The following is an 18,618-nucleotide window of genomic DNA, read 5'->3' as shown; positions in this document are numbered from 1 at the left end:
GCCTGGAGGCCCCTCAAAAAGGAGAGGCTAGCCAGAGGCTTGGTTAGACTGCCCAGGCAGGGTGGGAGAGGCCCTTAAAGAAGCCCACAGGTGGGCTGCCAGTTCTTGGAAGGACTTATTAATGAAAACCCCCCAAGCCTGACAACCTGGGGGAAGGCTCACTGGCCCCATGTATAGCTGATAAGGGCCAGGAGATTCCACAACTCAGGTAGTTCCCCCGCCCCCCTGGAGTTCTGTGGTCACCATTAATCATTTCCTCTAACTGTGTATATAAGAGCTCTTTTGCAGTGAGCCCAGTACTCAGAGAGAAAGGCTAAGGTCCTGAGGAGGATGTGGCTGCAGAATTTACTTTTCCTGGGCATTGTGGTCTACAGCTTCTCAGCACCCACCCGCTTGCCCAACCCTGTCACCCGGCCCTGGAAGCATGTAGATGCCATCAAAGAAGCTCTGAGCCTCCTAAATGACATGCGTGCTCTGGAGGTGAGTGAGGGAGAGAGAGTTGGCTCTTGTCTTTTCCTGCCTGTCAGCTTGGTAACACGGCACTTCCCTTTTACAGAACGAAAAGAACGAAGACGTAGACATCATCTCTAATGAGTTCTCCATCCAGGTAAGCTGCTTCTCTTCGGTGTAGCTTCACGGGCTGCTTTAAATAGCCCTTTGCATGGCTTTCTACACTCTTCCCTGTCAGTGGCTGCTAGGGGGAGGGGGCAGAGTCTGGGTAGTCAAGATCTCCATACCCAATCCTCTGCAGCAGTCAGGTGCACTCTTTTATCGTCCACAGCCATGCCCCTGTGGCAGTCATGTGCACTCTTTTATCAAGTGAGCAATAAGTTAGGTTAGCTTTCAAAGGTCAGAGATCTTCAGGGTTTATGGGGACGTGAGAGTTACTTTATGAGTTGACCTTGTTGCCTTGGGGTTCCCACTGCGCCCTGTGACCATGGAAAGAGGGTGTTGACCATAGAGGGGCACAGAGGGCCTTCTGAAACAATGCTTGCCCACACAGAGGTTTGGGGGATATCCTCCGCTCTGGCCACCCCCTTCTCCTACAGCAAGCACCCTTCTCTTACAGAATTGGGGGGTCGGGGTGGGGGAGTCTTGGAACTGGGAACCTCTTGAGGTACCAGGCTATAAACGTGGCTGTGCTGGCCTGGGCCAGGCTGGGAGAAGGGCAGCGGTCAGGACAGTGTTATGACTAGCCTCAGCCTGTGCCACTTGGTGGGAACAGAAGGGAGTGGGGAGAATATAGCTTGTATTCGGTGGGTGCTCGGCCTTTGCTTACCAACAAATGGATGCTTTTTACAGAGGCCAACATGTGTGCAGACCCGCCTGAAGCTATACAAGCAGGGTCTACGGGGCAACCTCACCAAACTCAATGGCGCCTTGACCATGATAGCCAGCCACTACCAGACAAACTGCCCTCCAACCCCGGTGAGTACACAACGTCAGGGCCCAAGGTCTCAGTCTGGGAGGGTGGGGCCAGTTAGGAGAGATTTCTGACTGTAGCTGTTCAGGGTCCCAGTAAGTGGCTTCCATGTTGTTAGATGTATCACAGGAGCCCCTCAAGAACAGGCCATAGCTCCTACTCATCCCCAGATGCTAAGCTGAGGAATAGCAGAGAGCCCACTGCTCTCCCCAGGAGGAGCTACCTGCCCATGCCATACATGCCATTATCAGTCATGAGGTCAGAGGTGAGGCAAACCCAAGGAAGCTCAGGGCCTGCCCAAGCCCTGAAGAGCCAAGAGCCAGCACCCAGATGCTACTTCCTGGCAGGACTTTCCTGTGGAGGTGCCTGTATTCCACGGACACAGGGAGGAGGCTCCAAGAATGGGCAGACACCCCAAACATTCCTATTTTCTTTCCTCATCGAAGACAGTGAACCCTGTGACCTTTTAGAGCTGAGGAGATGCCTTAGGCTGGCCGCTTGCCTCTCAGCAGGAACCAAAGAGTCTGTCCAACCAATCTGAAAACCTGAGACAGTCCTCCTGTTAGGGAACAGTCTCTGGATACCATTGCCTTAGGCAGCACACGGGCAGCTATCGCGTCATCTGATCCTTTCGAATGGGCTTCTGGCCTCTGAGTTCATAGCAGCAACAGAGAAATACACAGGCTACTTCCCCAAGTCACCCACTCACCTGGACTCAAGTGCTGTTTTTTTTTTTTCCCATCCCCTCCAGGAAACTGACTGTGAAATAGAAGTCACCACCTTTGAGGATTTCATAAAGAACCTTAAAGGCTTTCTGTTTGATATCCCTTTTGACTGCTGGAAGCCGGTCCAGAAATGAGGAGGCCCAGGCCAGCTCTGGATCCACTTTCTCAGATTGCACTTTTGTGCCTGCGTAATGAGCCAGGAACTCAGGATTTCTGCCTTAAAGGGACCAAGATGGGAACACAGCCACAGTGGGGGGCAGTATAGCCCTCTGAAACCACGGACTCAGACAGGACAGCGGAAGACAAAGGAGAGATATTTTCTACTGATAGGGAAAAGTAATATTTATTTATATATTTATATTTTTAAAAAAACTATTTATTTATTTATTTATTTAATTTTGTAACTATTTATTGAGGATGTCTTACAAGAATAATAAACTATTAAAACTTTTGTTTGTACAGCTATCTGGTTTATTTTTAAGAGGGGCATAGATGGAGTTGGGGGGGTCTATTGGGTTGGGGTATTGATCAATGCTGTCATGACCAAAGGGAGGTGAGATCAAGGCCTGGGTCCAGCATTGGCCTGGGTGTGGGGTCTCACATGCCTTGGTGGACCTTCTGGGGTGAGCAAGAGCTTCTGCCCCAGCAGAGAAAGGAATCTAGGTTCACCAGGAAGTTGAAGTAACCAGCCCAGAGAAGGGGTGTCGTCCTTTCTAGGAACTAAGGGACTTCTGGGGTTGGTGGTCAGTGTCTAAACAAGTCAGTCCTGGCACTCAGCAAAACTATTGTTCCCTTTTGAGACCGTAGACCTCGTATCACTATTCTGCTATCACACCTGGGGCCTCAACAACTCTTAAAGTAAACCAGCAAATAGGCTGACTGTTCAGAGAAAAGAAACTAAACCACAGGGGTCAGAACTCAGCCTATTTACCCAGCTTTCCCCCAAATGGGTGATCTTAATCTTTAGCTGTCAGAATGTCAGCAAGGTACACGTTGGGGCATAGCTCTAAGGTGGCACTTTCTTAACTGGTTTTTATTTTTCCATTAAACTTTGACTCTCGTGGGTATTTTCCACTAAAATCCGTGGCCTTGGGGCTGAGAGAAATGTAGTTATTCTCTGTCTTGTTTGGCAACCAGGCAGAAGGTCTCCCCCATGTATTACCCGGAGTGTCTCTTGAGGATTATCAGGAAAGGTTTAAGGCACTCACAGATGCTAGGACGCAGCGATTGCCCACTGCCCCACTGCCCCCTGTGTGCCCGCCTGTCCACATGATGGCTCAGTCCCATAGACACCTACCTCAGGCCAAAATACCACGACACCATCTGCAAATAAAAATCCTTAGAGCAAGCCAAATTTTAGCAAAGGGAAGAGTCCGTGGGGTGTGACATATATTAAAATGCGTAAAAAGTACGTCTCACCCAGCAACAAGTCCCCTCTGTCTTCTCCCAAAGCCACTGGTAACCGATAAAGCAGCGTCGGTGTTCCCTTAGACTCCCATGTGTGCACGCAGGTGCCCTTCCACTGAAACGCTGTCAAGCAAGCCAAGCTCAGATTTCCTGTGAGTCATCTGTGAGTCCATGGCTTTGGTGCTCTGGGGGTCAGAAAGCCATTGTTCCCCAATGAAGATAGCCACCATGATTTCCCAGAAAAGTCACATGGCTCTCTGTGCTGAGATTCAGCGAGCACTGCCTGCTGACGAGAAGACGTACCACGCAAACCTGACTTTCTATTAATGTCCACACACGCCTGTGGCCCTTCCTGACCGGTTTCTCTTGTTTGGAGAGGTACTTCAGTAGACTCTAGGACACCAGTGTGATAAGAAGGGTTTAGTTTCTGTGGCCTTTCTGGTCATAGCTGAAAGGGGAGAAGGGGATTGCCTCAGTCAGCCAACAAGGTAGAGATATGAATGAGAAATGCTGAGGATTTGAGAACCAAACCCGTGGCCCAGTCAGTAGATGAATCAGTGGTCAGGTACCTGACGTTGCCAGGCCCTCCAGCCACCATTCCCAGCATAGCCCCCAGATGCAAGGAGAGAGGAAAGCACCCATCATATCCACTGCATAGCCCGCAGGGTCCACACGCCTCCTGTGGGAGAATCAGGGTCCAGGGCTCCATCGGAGCAGGGTGAGCAGGGGTGGGTGAAGAGGGGTGTCTGTTAGCATCCTGCTGTGCTTCTAAACCTGTTTCAGGGGCTCTGCTATGGAAAGTTGAGAAAGGACTTCATCTCTACCCTAAAGGAACTGTCTGATAGATACAGCAGGCAGGACCCACACATCCCAAAGCTTTATAAGAACACGAAACTTCTCTCAGAAATCTGCACAAATCTGGGAGTAAGTTGTCGTTTGCTTTTAGGAGAACCCAAGACTCTATTTGCTTAGAATGCAGCTGGGAGTTCTGTGAGGCAGAGGGCTTTGTCCAAACACTACTTGCCTCCTCCAAGATGGGGGATTCAAGCCATACAGTTACCCTTTGAGGTCATCTCAAGGCCAAAAGAAATCTCCTCGTTAACAGGGTTGGAAGATGGGGAGCAGAAACTGTGGGGAATGAAGATTCAATCCCAAGGTACATCAGGGGTCTCTGTCTGTGTCCTCTTCTGAGCCTTTTCTAAACACACACAGGGTCCGTGTGGGACAGGTCAGCAACAGCTCAAATAGACTGGTGACTGACTCTGCTGGAAAAAGAAGTCTGTCCAAGCCTGCTTCAGGTGGCTATGCCCTTGGGGCCTCTTCCAGGGCGAAGCGCCCCTTGGGGAGCTTATAATGTGAGGAGAGCTGTAGTCTAGAGGAGCCGGTGGAGGCTGAGCTGTGCTCCGTGCTCTGCTCGCACGGTCCCATGAACTGCTCACCCTCAAGACCTTCTCGGGGACAGCACTGGGACCCATTGCCCTTTTTTTCTTCTTCACAGCTCTATACGGTCATCAGATTCTAGGTCTCAGTGTCATAGGTGGCACCAGGCTCTTGTTCAGGCAGAGTTGGGGGTGGGGGGTGTCTCTCTGAGTTTCTTCTAGGAGACAGGACCTTACCAGACTCTGTGGCTAAGAAGACAAGTTTCTTTTGTTTTTGTTTGTTTGTTTTTTTTCTGTTGGAGAGAGAGAGAGAGAGAGAGAGAGAGAGAGAGAGAGAGAGAGAGAGAGAGAGAGGACTTTAACTGTGTGTTTCTTCAGCCTTCAGCTCCACCAGAGGATGTACGATTGAGCAAAGTGATTTCCCCAATTCAAGGAATTTAAGAAAGCCTTAAAAAGACTTGTCATCTTCTCAGAAGGCTAAAAATCATGCCAGAGGATCAAGGGCTTTTCCTTGGGGTTAGAGCTGAAGGGAATGGGATTGGAGGAGTCTCAGAAATTATTTACGGTGGGCATGCGGAAGGGGTGGGAGTCTGGCACTGCGCTGGGGTGGGCCATAGTGCCGAGTACCTGAGGCCACACATCTGCACATCATCTATCACTGCTTCAATAAAGCCTGGGCATGAAAATACTGGATAGAGCCTGTCTGGGGCCTCCTGAAGGAGGAGGGGAGAGAAGAGTTCCATCAAGAAGCATTTCTCCTGCAGTCTTCCACACAAGAAACACTCCTTCAGCTGCCTCCTGCTCCCTGATCTGATCCAAATATAATCTTTTCCCAGAGCTCCCTTCCCAGTCTACCAATACCCACTTCCGAGACCCAAGTGCTGAAACACCAGGCTGAAATCACTCCCTCTTTTATTCTCAACTACAGCTCCTGGCAGCTCCATGGATCTACCACCCCAGCCTGTCCCCTGGCCCAGAGTGGGGCTGGGGGAATTCTCAAGCTACCTATTGAAGAATGAGTATAGTGTGGAACTTGGGCAGGAAGGATGTTCACAAGACTCAGGGATCCTGACACTCAGTTCTACCAGCACCAGAAGAGGGTCATCTAACCACTGAATAAGGCCCCTCATCTGGCCTGTATAACTCCCCACAATACTTCCTGGGTGTCTGGCATGACAACACATCTCTGACTCTCATCCCCCAATCCCCAGAGCCAGTTTTGTTTGGGTCCTGAAGTGCTGGCAGCCGAGACTCTCAAGTTCTGACCTCCGCCCTCAATACTAACCCCACCCTAATCGTTTGAACAATCCTTTGAGGATGCCTGGGCTAGCCTACAATTCAAACAGCTTCCCGTAACTCAAAGCTCTAAGGCCAGAGACTCAGCAAGCCAGGATGGATAAGGCTCTACTTACCCTGAAGCGCAATTAGTTATGATATAATACCTGCTTACTGACAGGCTGTGCCCAGCTATGTAGGCCATCCACACACCTGCCATCCTTGCCAAAGGACTCTGGGACATAATTTCTCATCTCTATCTGGAGATGTCAGATACCACAGAGGCCAGAGATCAGAAATGTGATCGTGAAAAGTTGCCTAGGTGTCTCAGAACACGGGCGGACAATCCTGTGGCTCTGGGTCAGACAGCAGTGGCTGCTGCAGGGTCAGAGGTCTCTTGGTATGGTTCCTCAAGATTATGAGCTCTTGAGTGCACAGTCCCCCATGTTCCTTTATAATTGGCAGTCAAGTCTGGGTAGGGCTGCAGAGACACCTTTCCAGGAGGACCCCTCTTTCACTTCATTTGCTTCCTATCAGTTGTATGGGCTCCTTGATCTTGGACTCCTGACGAAGCCTGAGGCATCTGAAGTAGACTTGGAGACTCACATGTAGGTCCTTATCACTTTCACTGCTAGCTATGTGACCTTGGATGATTCACAGAGTCCACAAAGGTAGGATGAACTTCGGCACTGGAGGCCACACCTCAGCCTGAGTATACGCGCTTCAGTCAAGCTGAATAGTGACAGAATTCTGGCTCGAGCAGGAGACACTGAGGTGAGAGATGCTAACAGCACTGCAGGTGGACAGTGAAGCTGGAAAAAGCCCAGGTACAAAGGGGATGAACTATTCCTTAAAGTCACCAGATTGCCACCCATGAAGAGACCGGCCTGGCAGCGAGGGTCTCTTAAATTTTCCATGCAGCACGGCCTTTCCTCTTGGTGGGCTCAGCTTTGGCTATAGTCTTGGGTGTGTGCTGGGGCTACACGCACACAGGTGCTGTTTCTGAGAGCAGCAGGCCCGAGTCCACAGCATTTGAGTTTAAGAAGATGTTGCTCTAGCGAAAAGCTGGGGCTCTGGGATGATGCTCAGTCCACAAAACATGGCTTTGACCTGACATTGTCTGACAGGTCCTGGGCATTTCCTTTCTCTAATAGACCAGGGCCAGGGTGGAACTGTAGCTTCTGTAGGCGGCACTCAAGAGTAGACCTGGCCCTGAGGAGGCAAGTTTGGTTTCTCTGAGGCGTCTTGAGCCCAGGAAGGGCAGCAGAGCTGACTGACTGAGAGACTCTAAGAAATGCTTGAAAGAAGACACAGAAGCCTTTCTCATGCTAGGTCTTGGGAACTGAATCAGCCCATAGACAACCCCATGCAGTCTCTGAACATACCATGCTCACATGATATGGTCCCAGGGAGGTAACACAGGAGGAAAGATTCACCCACAAGAAGGAACAATCTGTCAGTCTATGGTACAGAATGACAGACACTATAATGGCTACTCTTGGTTGTCAACACATCTAAGAAAGTGGAACCTCAACTTCTCTCAATTTGCTTATAGGCATCTCTATGGGGGTATTTTCTTCACTGCCAGTTGATGTGGGAGGCTCCGCCCATACAATGCCAACCCATAGATTGGTTAGCCTGGGCTGTATAAAATGGTAACCGAACAAGTCAATAAACTATGTTCTTCCATGGTCTCTGCTTCAGCTCCTGCCTTGGCTGCCTTCAACAATGGATAAGCCAAATGAACTCTTGTCTGCCAGGTTGGTTTTGGTCATGGTGTTTATTACAGCCACAGAAACGCAAAGTAGAACAGACACCAAGCTAACATGGCAGCTAGGAGAGGCTGCTGTGCAGGGCCCACAATGGTACCCAAGAGATGGAACTGGGACAACATGTGAGGAGGGATGGGAGGAGACCTCTCTCTATGGGGAGAGGAGCTATGTCCAAGGTCAACGGACATCACGGGCTCCTAGTAAATTTGCATCTTCAATGTCCCTGCATAACATCTGAAGAATCCACAAACGAATCGTTCAACCAAGATGCCAAGGGCGAGCTTTTAATGGATAATATAGCAGGTCTTATGAAAGGGCTAGGGCAGTGGACAGGATGCCACTCAGCCTGGATACATTTTCATTGGTAGGCCGTCCAGTTCTTGTAGTGCACCTGGAGCAGGCAAGGTGTCATTTGCCATCCCAACCCCTACACACTCAGAATCTTAGGTTGCTGAAGGCCATAAATGTGTAGGAGTGGCCCCGGAAACTTTGTTTGCCGTGTGCCCTCCTTTTGGTTCCTCACTACCTTCAAGCATAGATGTTTGGTGGTCTGAGTCTGTATAAGTGGAGGACAGGGACAGGGAGATGGCTCAGTGGGAAGAGTGTGGACCTGAGTTCAGATCCCCCGTACTCAGGTAATAGGCTGGATGTGGCGGTGGGAACTTTAGACTCAATATCGGGAGGCAGAGACGGGAGAATCTTGATATTCGAGCAGATCAGGTAGCTTCAGGTTCAATGAATTACACCGTCTCAAAAAATAAGGTGTAGAGAGACTGAGGAAGATGTCTGATATCAGCTTCTGGCCCTTACTTGAAAATGCGCACGCGCGCGCACGCACGCACGCACGCACGCACGCAAGCACGCACACTGGATGCAAGGGCACAGGAACCAAACCCAGACTTCCGAGCAAGCTGCTGGTTTACGGTGAGACACATGCCAATCATTATGGATCCAGTAGCTCTGGATCTGGTACCTTCCATGCTGTTACAGCTAAGAAATACTGAGTTAATTTTGCTCTCTAGCCTCATATTTCTTATATGGGCAGTGGAATACAAGCAGGAAAGCAGGAGCCCCAGCCCCAGCCAGCCTACCCTGCCACAAGAGGCCCAGGAACTATAGTGGCTGAGGGAGCCCCCGGGCAAGCAAAGGGAGGCCCCATGCTCATGGCACGCAGGTCTGCTAAGGAGCAGAATGGGCAGCCCCAGGACGGGGACTTGGCCCAGGGGAGTCCTGGGGCCTACATTCTCTGGAACCTCCCCACCTTCACACCTCGGAGAGGTGGGGACTTCCTCAGAATAAATAGGAGATGAGCCAGACAGGATTATTAGCCTTCAAGAGCCCTCAGGAGGACTGCCGGGTACAGACCTCACCCTCGCAAACAGCTGACCAATTTCCCTGCTGTGAAGAGATCCTGAGCCCTGAGCTACCCGGAAAGTTGCTGCTTCAGGGTTATTTTTTTCACTGTGGTTTAAGACGTGAAGAGTAAGGCAGGTTTCATGTTGCTGCCACTGATGTTATCTGTCACCAAGCAGACCTGCCCTGTCAACCTTCAAGGATCAACTGTCACCCTTTCCCCTTCCCTTTGCTCAAGGGATGATGGGTAGCCCGAGGCCTGCTCCCAGTGGCACCCGGGGCCTCATTCCGGGGAAAGTCAGCCTGCTACATGCTGCTTTACATTTTCATCATCGTTGCACAATATGTAAAATGTAAACAATTTAGACTTTTCACAAATATCCTTATACACAGAACCAGCATCCAGAGAGTAGAACATTTCCCAGTAGGCGTGAATACCATCCCACCTTGACCTAGTTTTGGCTATTCCTGAACTTCCTTTCAGCAGAAGCCTGTGTTTATGCTGTCTTTCGCATCTGAATTCTTTCTGATTGCCATGTTACTACATTATATTCCACAACTATCCCACAATTTACTTAATTAAAAAAAATTTTTTTACACTTACTTATTCAGTGTGGGAGAAGTATTCGTGACTCACTGTGCACACATGGTGCTCAGAGACAATGTGCGGGTCATGGGTATCGAACTCGGGTTTTCAGTTTGGGTGGCAAGCACCTTTACCTGCTGTCTCGCCAGGCTGACTACCCCAGGCTGACTACCTCATGGCTTATATCCCCGTTTTACTATTGATAGACAGTTAGCCTGTTTCCGCCTGGGGCTAATCATAAAGTCTCCTTGATTATTAGCATTTTCTCTGTGTGTGTTTTGGTCCTTGGTGTTTTTATTTCTTTTGAAAATGCTGACTTTGATGTAGGACTTCTGGTCACAGGATATGAGTATTGTCGGTTTAATAGGGGGTGCTAAACATTTTTTCCAAGGGAGACTTTTGTAAACAAGATTTCTGGCTAGACACGACTTATCCTCCTCCAATTCTGGGTGTTCTCCTTTTCACAAGGACCTTCCCAAGCACCCTTACCATCACTGATAAGTTCCCTCCACTGTGCACCGCCATGCTGTGGTCAACATTCCAACTGTCACAAAACAAAACACAGTCTGATTGAGACCTGACTCCTGCTCCTGGGGCCACAGACCTGCCCTGGGAAGCAAGGCTTACCGGTGAAGTATCGTGGGCACACAGTCTAGAGGCAAATCAGATGGTTTATGGTTTGCTAGTCCCCCCTCCTCCATCTCATGGCTTAGAATTTGCTACCTTTGTTCCTGGTGTCTCCTTTTGGGTACTCAGATAGGTTCATACAGAGTCCCTTGACATGGATATGAGTGACTGACTGCCCAAGACTTTCTTTGTGTGGCCTTCATAAAACTCAAGCCTCAGAGCCTTTGGGAGACTTCAGAAAGCACAGCCTGCTTCTATCCAATGTAGAGAGATCAGGCCAAGGGACAGAGCCCCCGGACACACACACGTCTGTGTTCTTCTTGGAAGCCTAATGGTCACAGTCTCCTGTCACTGCCTTGCTGTGGTCTGACCCATCTCACACATGCAGACACCCGACATTCCACAGACTCATCTCCTTCTCTGCTTTCTACGGCGGCCATCCATAAATTCACCATCAAAGTGTTTACAGAGTGCCCGTTGACTGTCAGTGGCAGGCCCTGTGGGACTCTCAATGGGGACTGTCTTAGGGGACTGTCACATTAGGCTGCCTGCTAACCCAGGTGAGCTCTGAGCCCTTTGACACAAGACACTGCTCTCCCACTCTGCCCTCACAGTTTCCCTCACACCAGTCCTAAGCCCCCGGGAACAGAAGCCAGACCCAGTTCTGCTCACCTACCTCTCTGCCTGGAACGCACTCCAGCCAAGGAGCCGACATCTCGCTCCCAGCAAGACAGAGTAAGATCCAGAGAGGTGGGAGATGTCTCACCTGTACCTTTTCCTCAACATCCACTCGGGAGCTTGTTTCTGGTCCCAGAGGTTCACTGCCACCTGCTCTTCTAAGGATAGGGCTTTCTACCCCATCCCTCAGGTCCAAGGAGGCCCCTCACCTTCCAGGTCCCACATATGGCTCGTTCCCAGTGATGAAGTGAGCCTTTTGCTTCCTCTGATTCGAAGAAACACTCACGGATCTAAGGCAATAGTGCAGGAGAGGTGTTGCCAAGCTTCCAAGGTTTAGAAAATGTTCTTTGTGGGTTGACAAGATGGCTCAGCAGGCAAAGGTGCTTGCTACCGAGGATGATGACTTGGAACCAGTTCCCCAGGACCCATGTGGTGGAAGAAGGCAGAGATGTCCTTTGACCTCCACACTTCAGCATGAGTGAGAACACACCCACACACATGCACGTGCACAGAGACAGAGACAGAGGCAGAAAGAGGAAATACACTTTAAAAGTTTCTTTTTATTTTTAAGAAGTAAAATGGCCTTTGGGGCAAAGCCTCCCAGGAGCTCTAGAAGGTACTCAGAACACAGGCAGGATGCTGTTATCTATGGGAAAGGTGAGCCAGGAGGCTGCTCTGGACTGGAGCTCACAGGAGCTGGTTCTCTTTCCCACTTGGTGGATTTGGGAACCACCTCTCAGAGGAAGCAGCAGGATGGAGAGAAGCCCAGGTCTTTGGCAATCCGTCATACTTCCTCCAGCCCAGAAGCTGGGGCAGCCCCAAGCTCTCGGGCTAAAGATCTTGGCATCTGCCCAGTCTTTTCCTCTAGCCAGGGTGAGGTCATGTGCAGAGAGGGATGATCAGAGAGATGGCAATTGCTACTAAGGCCATAGCTCCAAGTCAGAAATGACGTAACAACAGCATAACTCACCATCCCCTTTCTCCCCACACCCTAAGAAAGCCTGGTCTCCAATTCAGGTCCCTTCCCCCACTGAGTCCTGTCCAGGCTAGTTCTCTTGGTCTTTTCAAGCCCTAAGCTGAAGCAAAAGGTTCTGCACTCCATCAAGCTTTGGGGCGGGGCTGTGGGCCTGTTAGACAGTAGCACCCCTATCATGGACGCAACTTCCCCTTGGAGTGCATCCCAACCAGTGCAGGAATCAGAGGGGACTACACTTACGGTTGTGTCTGGTCATGGCTATTCCAAAGGCTCTTATGCGCTATGGGTATCATGGACAGACAGACACTGGAGCTCTGGGAGCAAACTGAAGGGCCACAGTCGAGTTTTCCAGACTAAGATGAATCCCCATGGTGGGAAGGAGCATCTTCCTTTAGAGCCCAGCAGGTCTCAACCAATCGAAGGGCCCACCAGTTGCAGGGAAGCAGGCTATCAGCGGTTCATGACAGTGAGTGAGGAGTAGATGAAGCTTACGGCTCCTGGCAGGAGCAGCTAAGTGGGCAGAAAGACAGACACAGTAGAAAGCAAAGCTGGGAGGGTCATGTGGAGGTCAGTTAGGAACTTGGGCAGTAACTTATCAGATGACAGAAACATGACTGACGCGACAGAGAGTATCTGGCATGGAAGACACAGCTGAGAGGGGAGGCTCTGTAGCTGGAGTCATAGCTTCATCAGAAATGACACAGGAGCAGGATAACTCATAGTCCCCCTTCCTCTCCACTCCCAGTAGAATGACCTCTGGGTCCTTTCTCTCACTGGGATAGTTTGGGGCCAGGCACCATTAATACATAACAGTTCTGTCTCTGAACATGGAAGGCTTAAAGGTTCCCCTTTGGACACAGTGATCAGGGGCACTGAAAATCTCCTGGGGTCCCTCTATCCAGGTTTGTAATGCTCCCCCACAAGTATGCATGTATGCATGTATGCACATACATGCATTCATGCATGTACACATGCACTCACGTAGTATAGTACATGCATATTAATGCATGAAGACACACACACACACACACACACACACACACACACACACACACACACACACACACACACACCCCTCTCTGGGAAGGGGTAAGACTCTCCTGCTTTGAAGAGACTTTTATGTTAAATTTAGGATCCAGCTGCCCGCCTCAGGCTGGGTTCTCTGCAGACTGGACTCTAAGAGGAACACTGGCGTGTTCGTGGGAAGGAAGGGATGTAGCAGTTCTGAACAAAAGAGAGCCCCATCTACAAGGCCGTCATGACAAGTCTCTCAGCTGATCCAAAGAAGAATTCCAGACCAAGCACAGCCAGTTTCCCTGTGATGGGTCTGAGGAAGTTGAGCCTGTCTGTCTTCATGTTGACATGTAACTGGATGTAAGTTGCCTGAGGAAGAGTGACCTCACATGTGGCAATTTTCTTCAGCTCAGGAAATTCCCAAGAAGGAATGGCTGCCAAGAACTGCCATCGTTCAATAGAGTTTGTAAACACTGACAAGCTCATGACTCCTGAATGGTATTCTGGGTGACATATTCCAGTACCTACTGCAGTCTACCCTATAAGCTGTTAGGTCTACTTCTCCCCTTTCTCTCTCCCGACATCTTTGTTTCTTGGTTTCCTTCATTCTTTCTTGTTCTTTTAAGGGATAATATTAAAATAAGATGAAACAACACCAAAAAAAAAATCCCCTAACATATTAAACTGGACAAAACAAACAAAGAAAAGAGCCCAAGAGAAGACACAAGAATCAGAGACCCACATGTTCGCACACTCAAAAATTCCCTGAGAACACTAACCTGGAAGCCATAGTAGAATGCAGAGGACCTTGTGCAGACCCATGCAGGCCGTGTGCTGCTGCCTCAGTCTGTATGAGTTCACAAGAGCTTTGATCTTATTGGTTTACTGACCATGTTTTCTTGATGTCTTCTATCCCTTCTGTTCTTTTTTTTTTTTCGGAGCTGGGGACCGAACCCAGGGCCTTGCACTTGCTAGGCAAGCGCTCTACCACTGAGCTAAACCCCCAACCCCAATCCCTTCTGTTCTTATACCCTTTCTGCCTTCTCTTCTTCCGGGCTTCTTAAGCTGTGAGGGAAGGGTTTGGATGAAAACGTCCTGTTTAGGGCTGAGCGTTTCAAGCCCTCATTCTCTCTACATAATGAGAGGCTCTGTATTTGTTCCCGTCACTTCCTTATTTATTTTTATTTTTAACAGTGTTATTTGGTTTTACCCTAGGCCTCTGGCTGTCTAGTCTCGGGTTGCTGGTCACCGAAGTAGTGTTGGGCTTGGGTTCTCTCTTGTGGAGAGGTTCTTAAGTCAGATCAGACATTGGTTGGTTCCTCCCACAAGCTTTGTAACTCCATTGCACTAGCATAGCTCGCAAGCAGGACACCACTGTGGGTTCCAGGGTTTGTGGCTGGCATGGTGTTCATATTTCTCTTCTGATAGCATGCAGATTGCCTTTCTGCACCAAAGACACTGAATTGTAGGAATGAAAGCTCTGTGTAGGCACCAGCTCAACTTCTCCACGTTCAAAGAGTTGTGTGGGTGTTGTCTTCCGTGTGGGGCCTTGCATCAACTCGTGGAGAGCAACCTATCGTCTTAGCGACAGTCTGGGTTGTTTGGGGATTACCGTGGGACCCTTTCGACCAACAACTCAATTAGATGCGATTCAATCTCAGTACTGGAAGCTTCATTTGGTGACAAGAGATAGCCAGTTGGGACTGTCTCCTCCATTATTCGGAGATTTCATTTAGACTGCCTTCATATATGCATATTTCAGGAAGCTTCTACTGTGTTAGGTTTCCATTTGACACCTTAATCAGTACGTAGTTTTAGATGTTTCTTCCTGTACTCCTTCCCTTGTCTCTGTCTCCCTTTCCCCTCCTCACTTGATTCTCCTGTTCTAGCCTCCACCCCATCCATCTATTTTATTTCCTGTTCCTAATGAGATCCACCTGTCCCCTAAGTCCCTGACTCTCTTGGACCCACTACTTTGTGTAAGCCCTCCCCATAAGTCTGAGTCTCAGGGCAGAGCTGTGGACAACTAGCTAATCTTTTACCTGTCAACCGTCTTGATGTAAATACTCTCACTGCCAACAGGCTTCAAGCTACCAGTGGCTTCAAAATACCCTAGCAGAAATTTATCAATTTCTTAAGTACTTAGCCCGGCACATCAGTGATGCCATTGGCTTGCTTTTGCTGGGGGAAACTGGAAAGGGGAAAGTTGGTGATAGCTTAGAACTGATCACACAGCTACCAAGGACATCAGGCTTTCCCTCTTCTACTCTCTCTCTCTACTCCCCATCAGGCTTAGCACCTGCCTCATCCTGGCGGCATCTATGAGTTGCCCGACTCCAGGTCTGCTCTCAGCTCAGGGTGAAGCTGCTAAATAGAAAATACTGGGGAGCCTGGGAGAACAGCTCAGTCCGTAATTTGTCAGATTTATGTACAAATATGAGTTCACGTCCTTGACACCCTCATATTTATGTAAGAATCTGAGTTCAAATCCTCAACACCCATGTTTTACAAAAAGCAAGGGGACCAAGACCACCCAGCAGTGGTGAGAGGCCAAGATATTCAGAGATGGTCCCATCAGGGACCCTTCCTGCTTCTATCTCAAGGTGTTTGTTTATAACCACTGGATTACAGCTTCCTATGACAATGCTTGCTTTATTGTAAGAATTATGTCCTCGAGGAGCCTAGGATCCTGTACAATGATGCTTCCATGCTGTTTTTCAATGATGCCTTCCATTGGTAGCTGCCTACTGTGCTATCGGACTGACAGCACTTATGTCATGCAGTCTGTGACAAGCAACAGATTGCATGGTTTTGGACTCTCGCCTCCTCTGCGGATGCATCATGTAGATCAAAAACTTTGAAAGCCTCCAGGCAGCAGTGTTAGCTGAGTCCCTGCAGAGGAAGGCAGAGCTGTTGAGGGATGGATTGATCCACTGAGGCTTTTCCTGAGGCTCTGATGTATGGAGAAGGGACATGCTCAGCAGAGCAGTGATAACCTAGGGCCAGGGCTTTGGGACTTTTTCACTGAGGCCTTGATAAATGAAAAAGAAACTTGTTCTATCCATAAATCCAGGGTTGGTGATAGCCTAGAGTCAAGGGTTTGTGAAATGCCCAACTCTTCCCACCATGTAGGGTTGTGATTATCGATCAAGCCTGTTCTGGTGCTTCATGGGTAATCGTCTTGAGATGCCCTGTATTCCCCTAGTGCAACATTGTATGACTTAGTCCCATTGTATAACAGTTTCTGCTGACTTTGTCCTATTTCTCCTCTGGAAATAGTATATAAGATGCTGTACTTCCTAATAGGCTTGATCGATATGAGACAGAGCTTGTACAAAACCTCCTAATCTCCAACTTATCTGTCTCCTCATCTTCTGATCCACTGGTCCTCTCTCCCAGGTCCTGTCACTGAAGAAAAACCTGTTGGTACAGGTCTCAAACCCATGTCTGGAATGTGTGTTTAATCTTGTAAAAATGACTCATTGACTCTTCTTATGGGAGGATAGAGATAGTCAACTAACAGCCAAATATCTTATTGATCTCTTTAAGATCTACATGTATGTGTGAACATGTGCATGGCCCTCATTTGTCAGAATTAAGGGATCACTCATGAACCCATAGGTGTGAGGCAGGAGGAAAGTTTGGGTGTCAGGGGATGGATGACATGGGACTTGTGCAATTCATACTACCTCCAATCCTGTTGATGTTGAGTACAGTATATACTATTTCTAGCTTATGATCAACTGTTGCTGGACTCAGTGGGTCTGAGAGGAGCCTACCATAAATAGGTCTTCTCTGGATACTTCAGCAAGCCTTCTAGATTTATCACAACTCAGAAGTCTGATGGGAGCTGTTTTCCAAAATAGATATAGATGCTTTTCAGCATAAATTTAGTTATCTTTGTGGCCCATGTGGCTCTCTCCTCCTATAACCTGAGTCAAGGAGTCAGTTTCACAAATATAAATACACATTTCAGACATGGGTTTGAGACCTGTACCAGTCATTCTCAGTGACAGACAGGCCCTGGGAAGGAGGATCAGGGGACCAGAAGGTAGAAAGACAGATAAGTTTGGGATCAGGGGGCCTTGTACAAGTTATGTCTTATGCCAATCAAGCTTATTTGAGTCATGGCCTGAAAAAACACTATAGACCTTTCCTGCCCAAGTACCCACCCAACGGTGGCAGGATTTTATGTAACTGCCAGGTATATGGGTCAGAATAATAACCCCAGGACTGTAATAGGTTGTCACATCTGCCACCCCAGAAGGCATGCCACAGATATTCTTTCTTCAGGAAGGGAAGCACAAGATGTCATAACTTGCCACATACTTCCTGAGAAATTTCCTGGCATGCTCCAGGATCCATGATCATGAGCTCTAAGCAGCTTATTGATGTGGCTGGCTCTGGTGCCCACAGGGCTCGTCTCCTGGAGGCCTTTGCCTTGCCATGGCCATGAATTTTATTTGACTGGCCTAATGTTAATGGTAGGTTAAACCAGTAAGATATTCTGAAGGATGATCCAGGAAGTTCAGGCCTCTTAGAACCTTATAAAGAAGGAAAAGAGAGTTAACCTTGCCCAAGAAATATAAAGTTCTTTGTCTGAAGTGAATGCAAATCATAATCAGAATGGATAGAAAAAGGTAGTTACTGGCCCATTGCCTAAGACCATGTTCATACACTGTGGTAAAGACACAATCTCTGGGAAGCACATTGGATACAACCATGGCTACACTTTGATGATCAAGTACTAGTCCACTGACATGGTCCAAGGTTAATCTGGTAAATTAAGTTAAATATCATAGACTCCATTTTAGACTCTTAGTGATGTTATTGACTGCTGCCAGTACCTTCAAAATGAGATATTTCTATTTATTCCTTTAGCTAGAAGAAGGAGAAGTCTTGGAGGCTTCCTCTTGACCCTTACTGTACAGGTCACACCCCAATATGGGGGTTGTATTAATCATGTAATGTGTTTACCCTATCATGTTACTGGGAAGGAAGGCCTATAGACTTGCAGGTAGTGATGAGTATAACTTTAGCCAGGAATCCACTTCTTAGCACACATATACACTCCCAACTTGAGCAAGCTCCATGGTCCCCAAATGTTTGTCCTCTCTGTCAATCTGTCTCTGTCTATCTGTGTCTGTGTCTGTGTCTGTGACTGTGTCTGTGTCTGTATGTGAGTCTGTGTCTGTGTGTGTGTCTGTGTCTCTGTGTGTGTCTGTGTCTGTGTCTGTGTCTGTGTCTGTCTCTCTCTCTCTCTCTCTCTCTCTCTCTCTCTCTCTCTCTCTCTCTCATATGCATAGCTAGGTAAATGGCCACATGTCCCCCCTTGGCACATTTTTGTGCCTGCTTGCTGTGGTTGTATAGGCTGGCTCCTTCATTTTGGGATACCTCATTGCT

The 18,618-nt window shown here is 48.7% G+C and overlaps 1 protein-coding gene across 1 annotated transcript; it reads left to right on the top strand.

Moving 5' to 3' along the window:
- The first annotated feature begins 309 nt into the window (after positions 1–309).
- On the top strand, positions 310–2,473 carry Csf2 (colony stimulating factor 2). Its single transcript, XM_032913995.1, has 4 exons — positions 310–480; positions 557–607; positions 1,303–1,428; positions 2,175–2,473. The coding sequence occupies exons 1-4, from the start codon at positions 331–333 to the stop codon at positions 2,280–2,282; spliced, it is 435 nt and encodes a 144-aa protein (XP_032769886.1). The 5' UTR covers positions 310–330; the 3' UTR covers positions 2,283–2,473.
- The last annotated feature ends 16,145 nt before the right edge of the window (positions 2,474–18,618 follow it).

The sequence above is a fragment of the Rattus rattus genome, chromosome 9 (genome assembly GCF_011064425.1).
Source record: "Rattus rattus isolate New Zealand chromosome 9, Rrattus_CSIRO_v1, whole genome shotgun sequence".
Lineage (NCBI taxonomy): Eukaryota > Metazoa > Chordata > Mammalia > Rodentia > Muridae > Rattus > Rattus rattus.
Note: the sequence above shows the minus strand (reverse complement) of the source record. Positions and strands in the feature narration are given on the sequence as shown.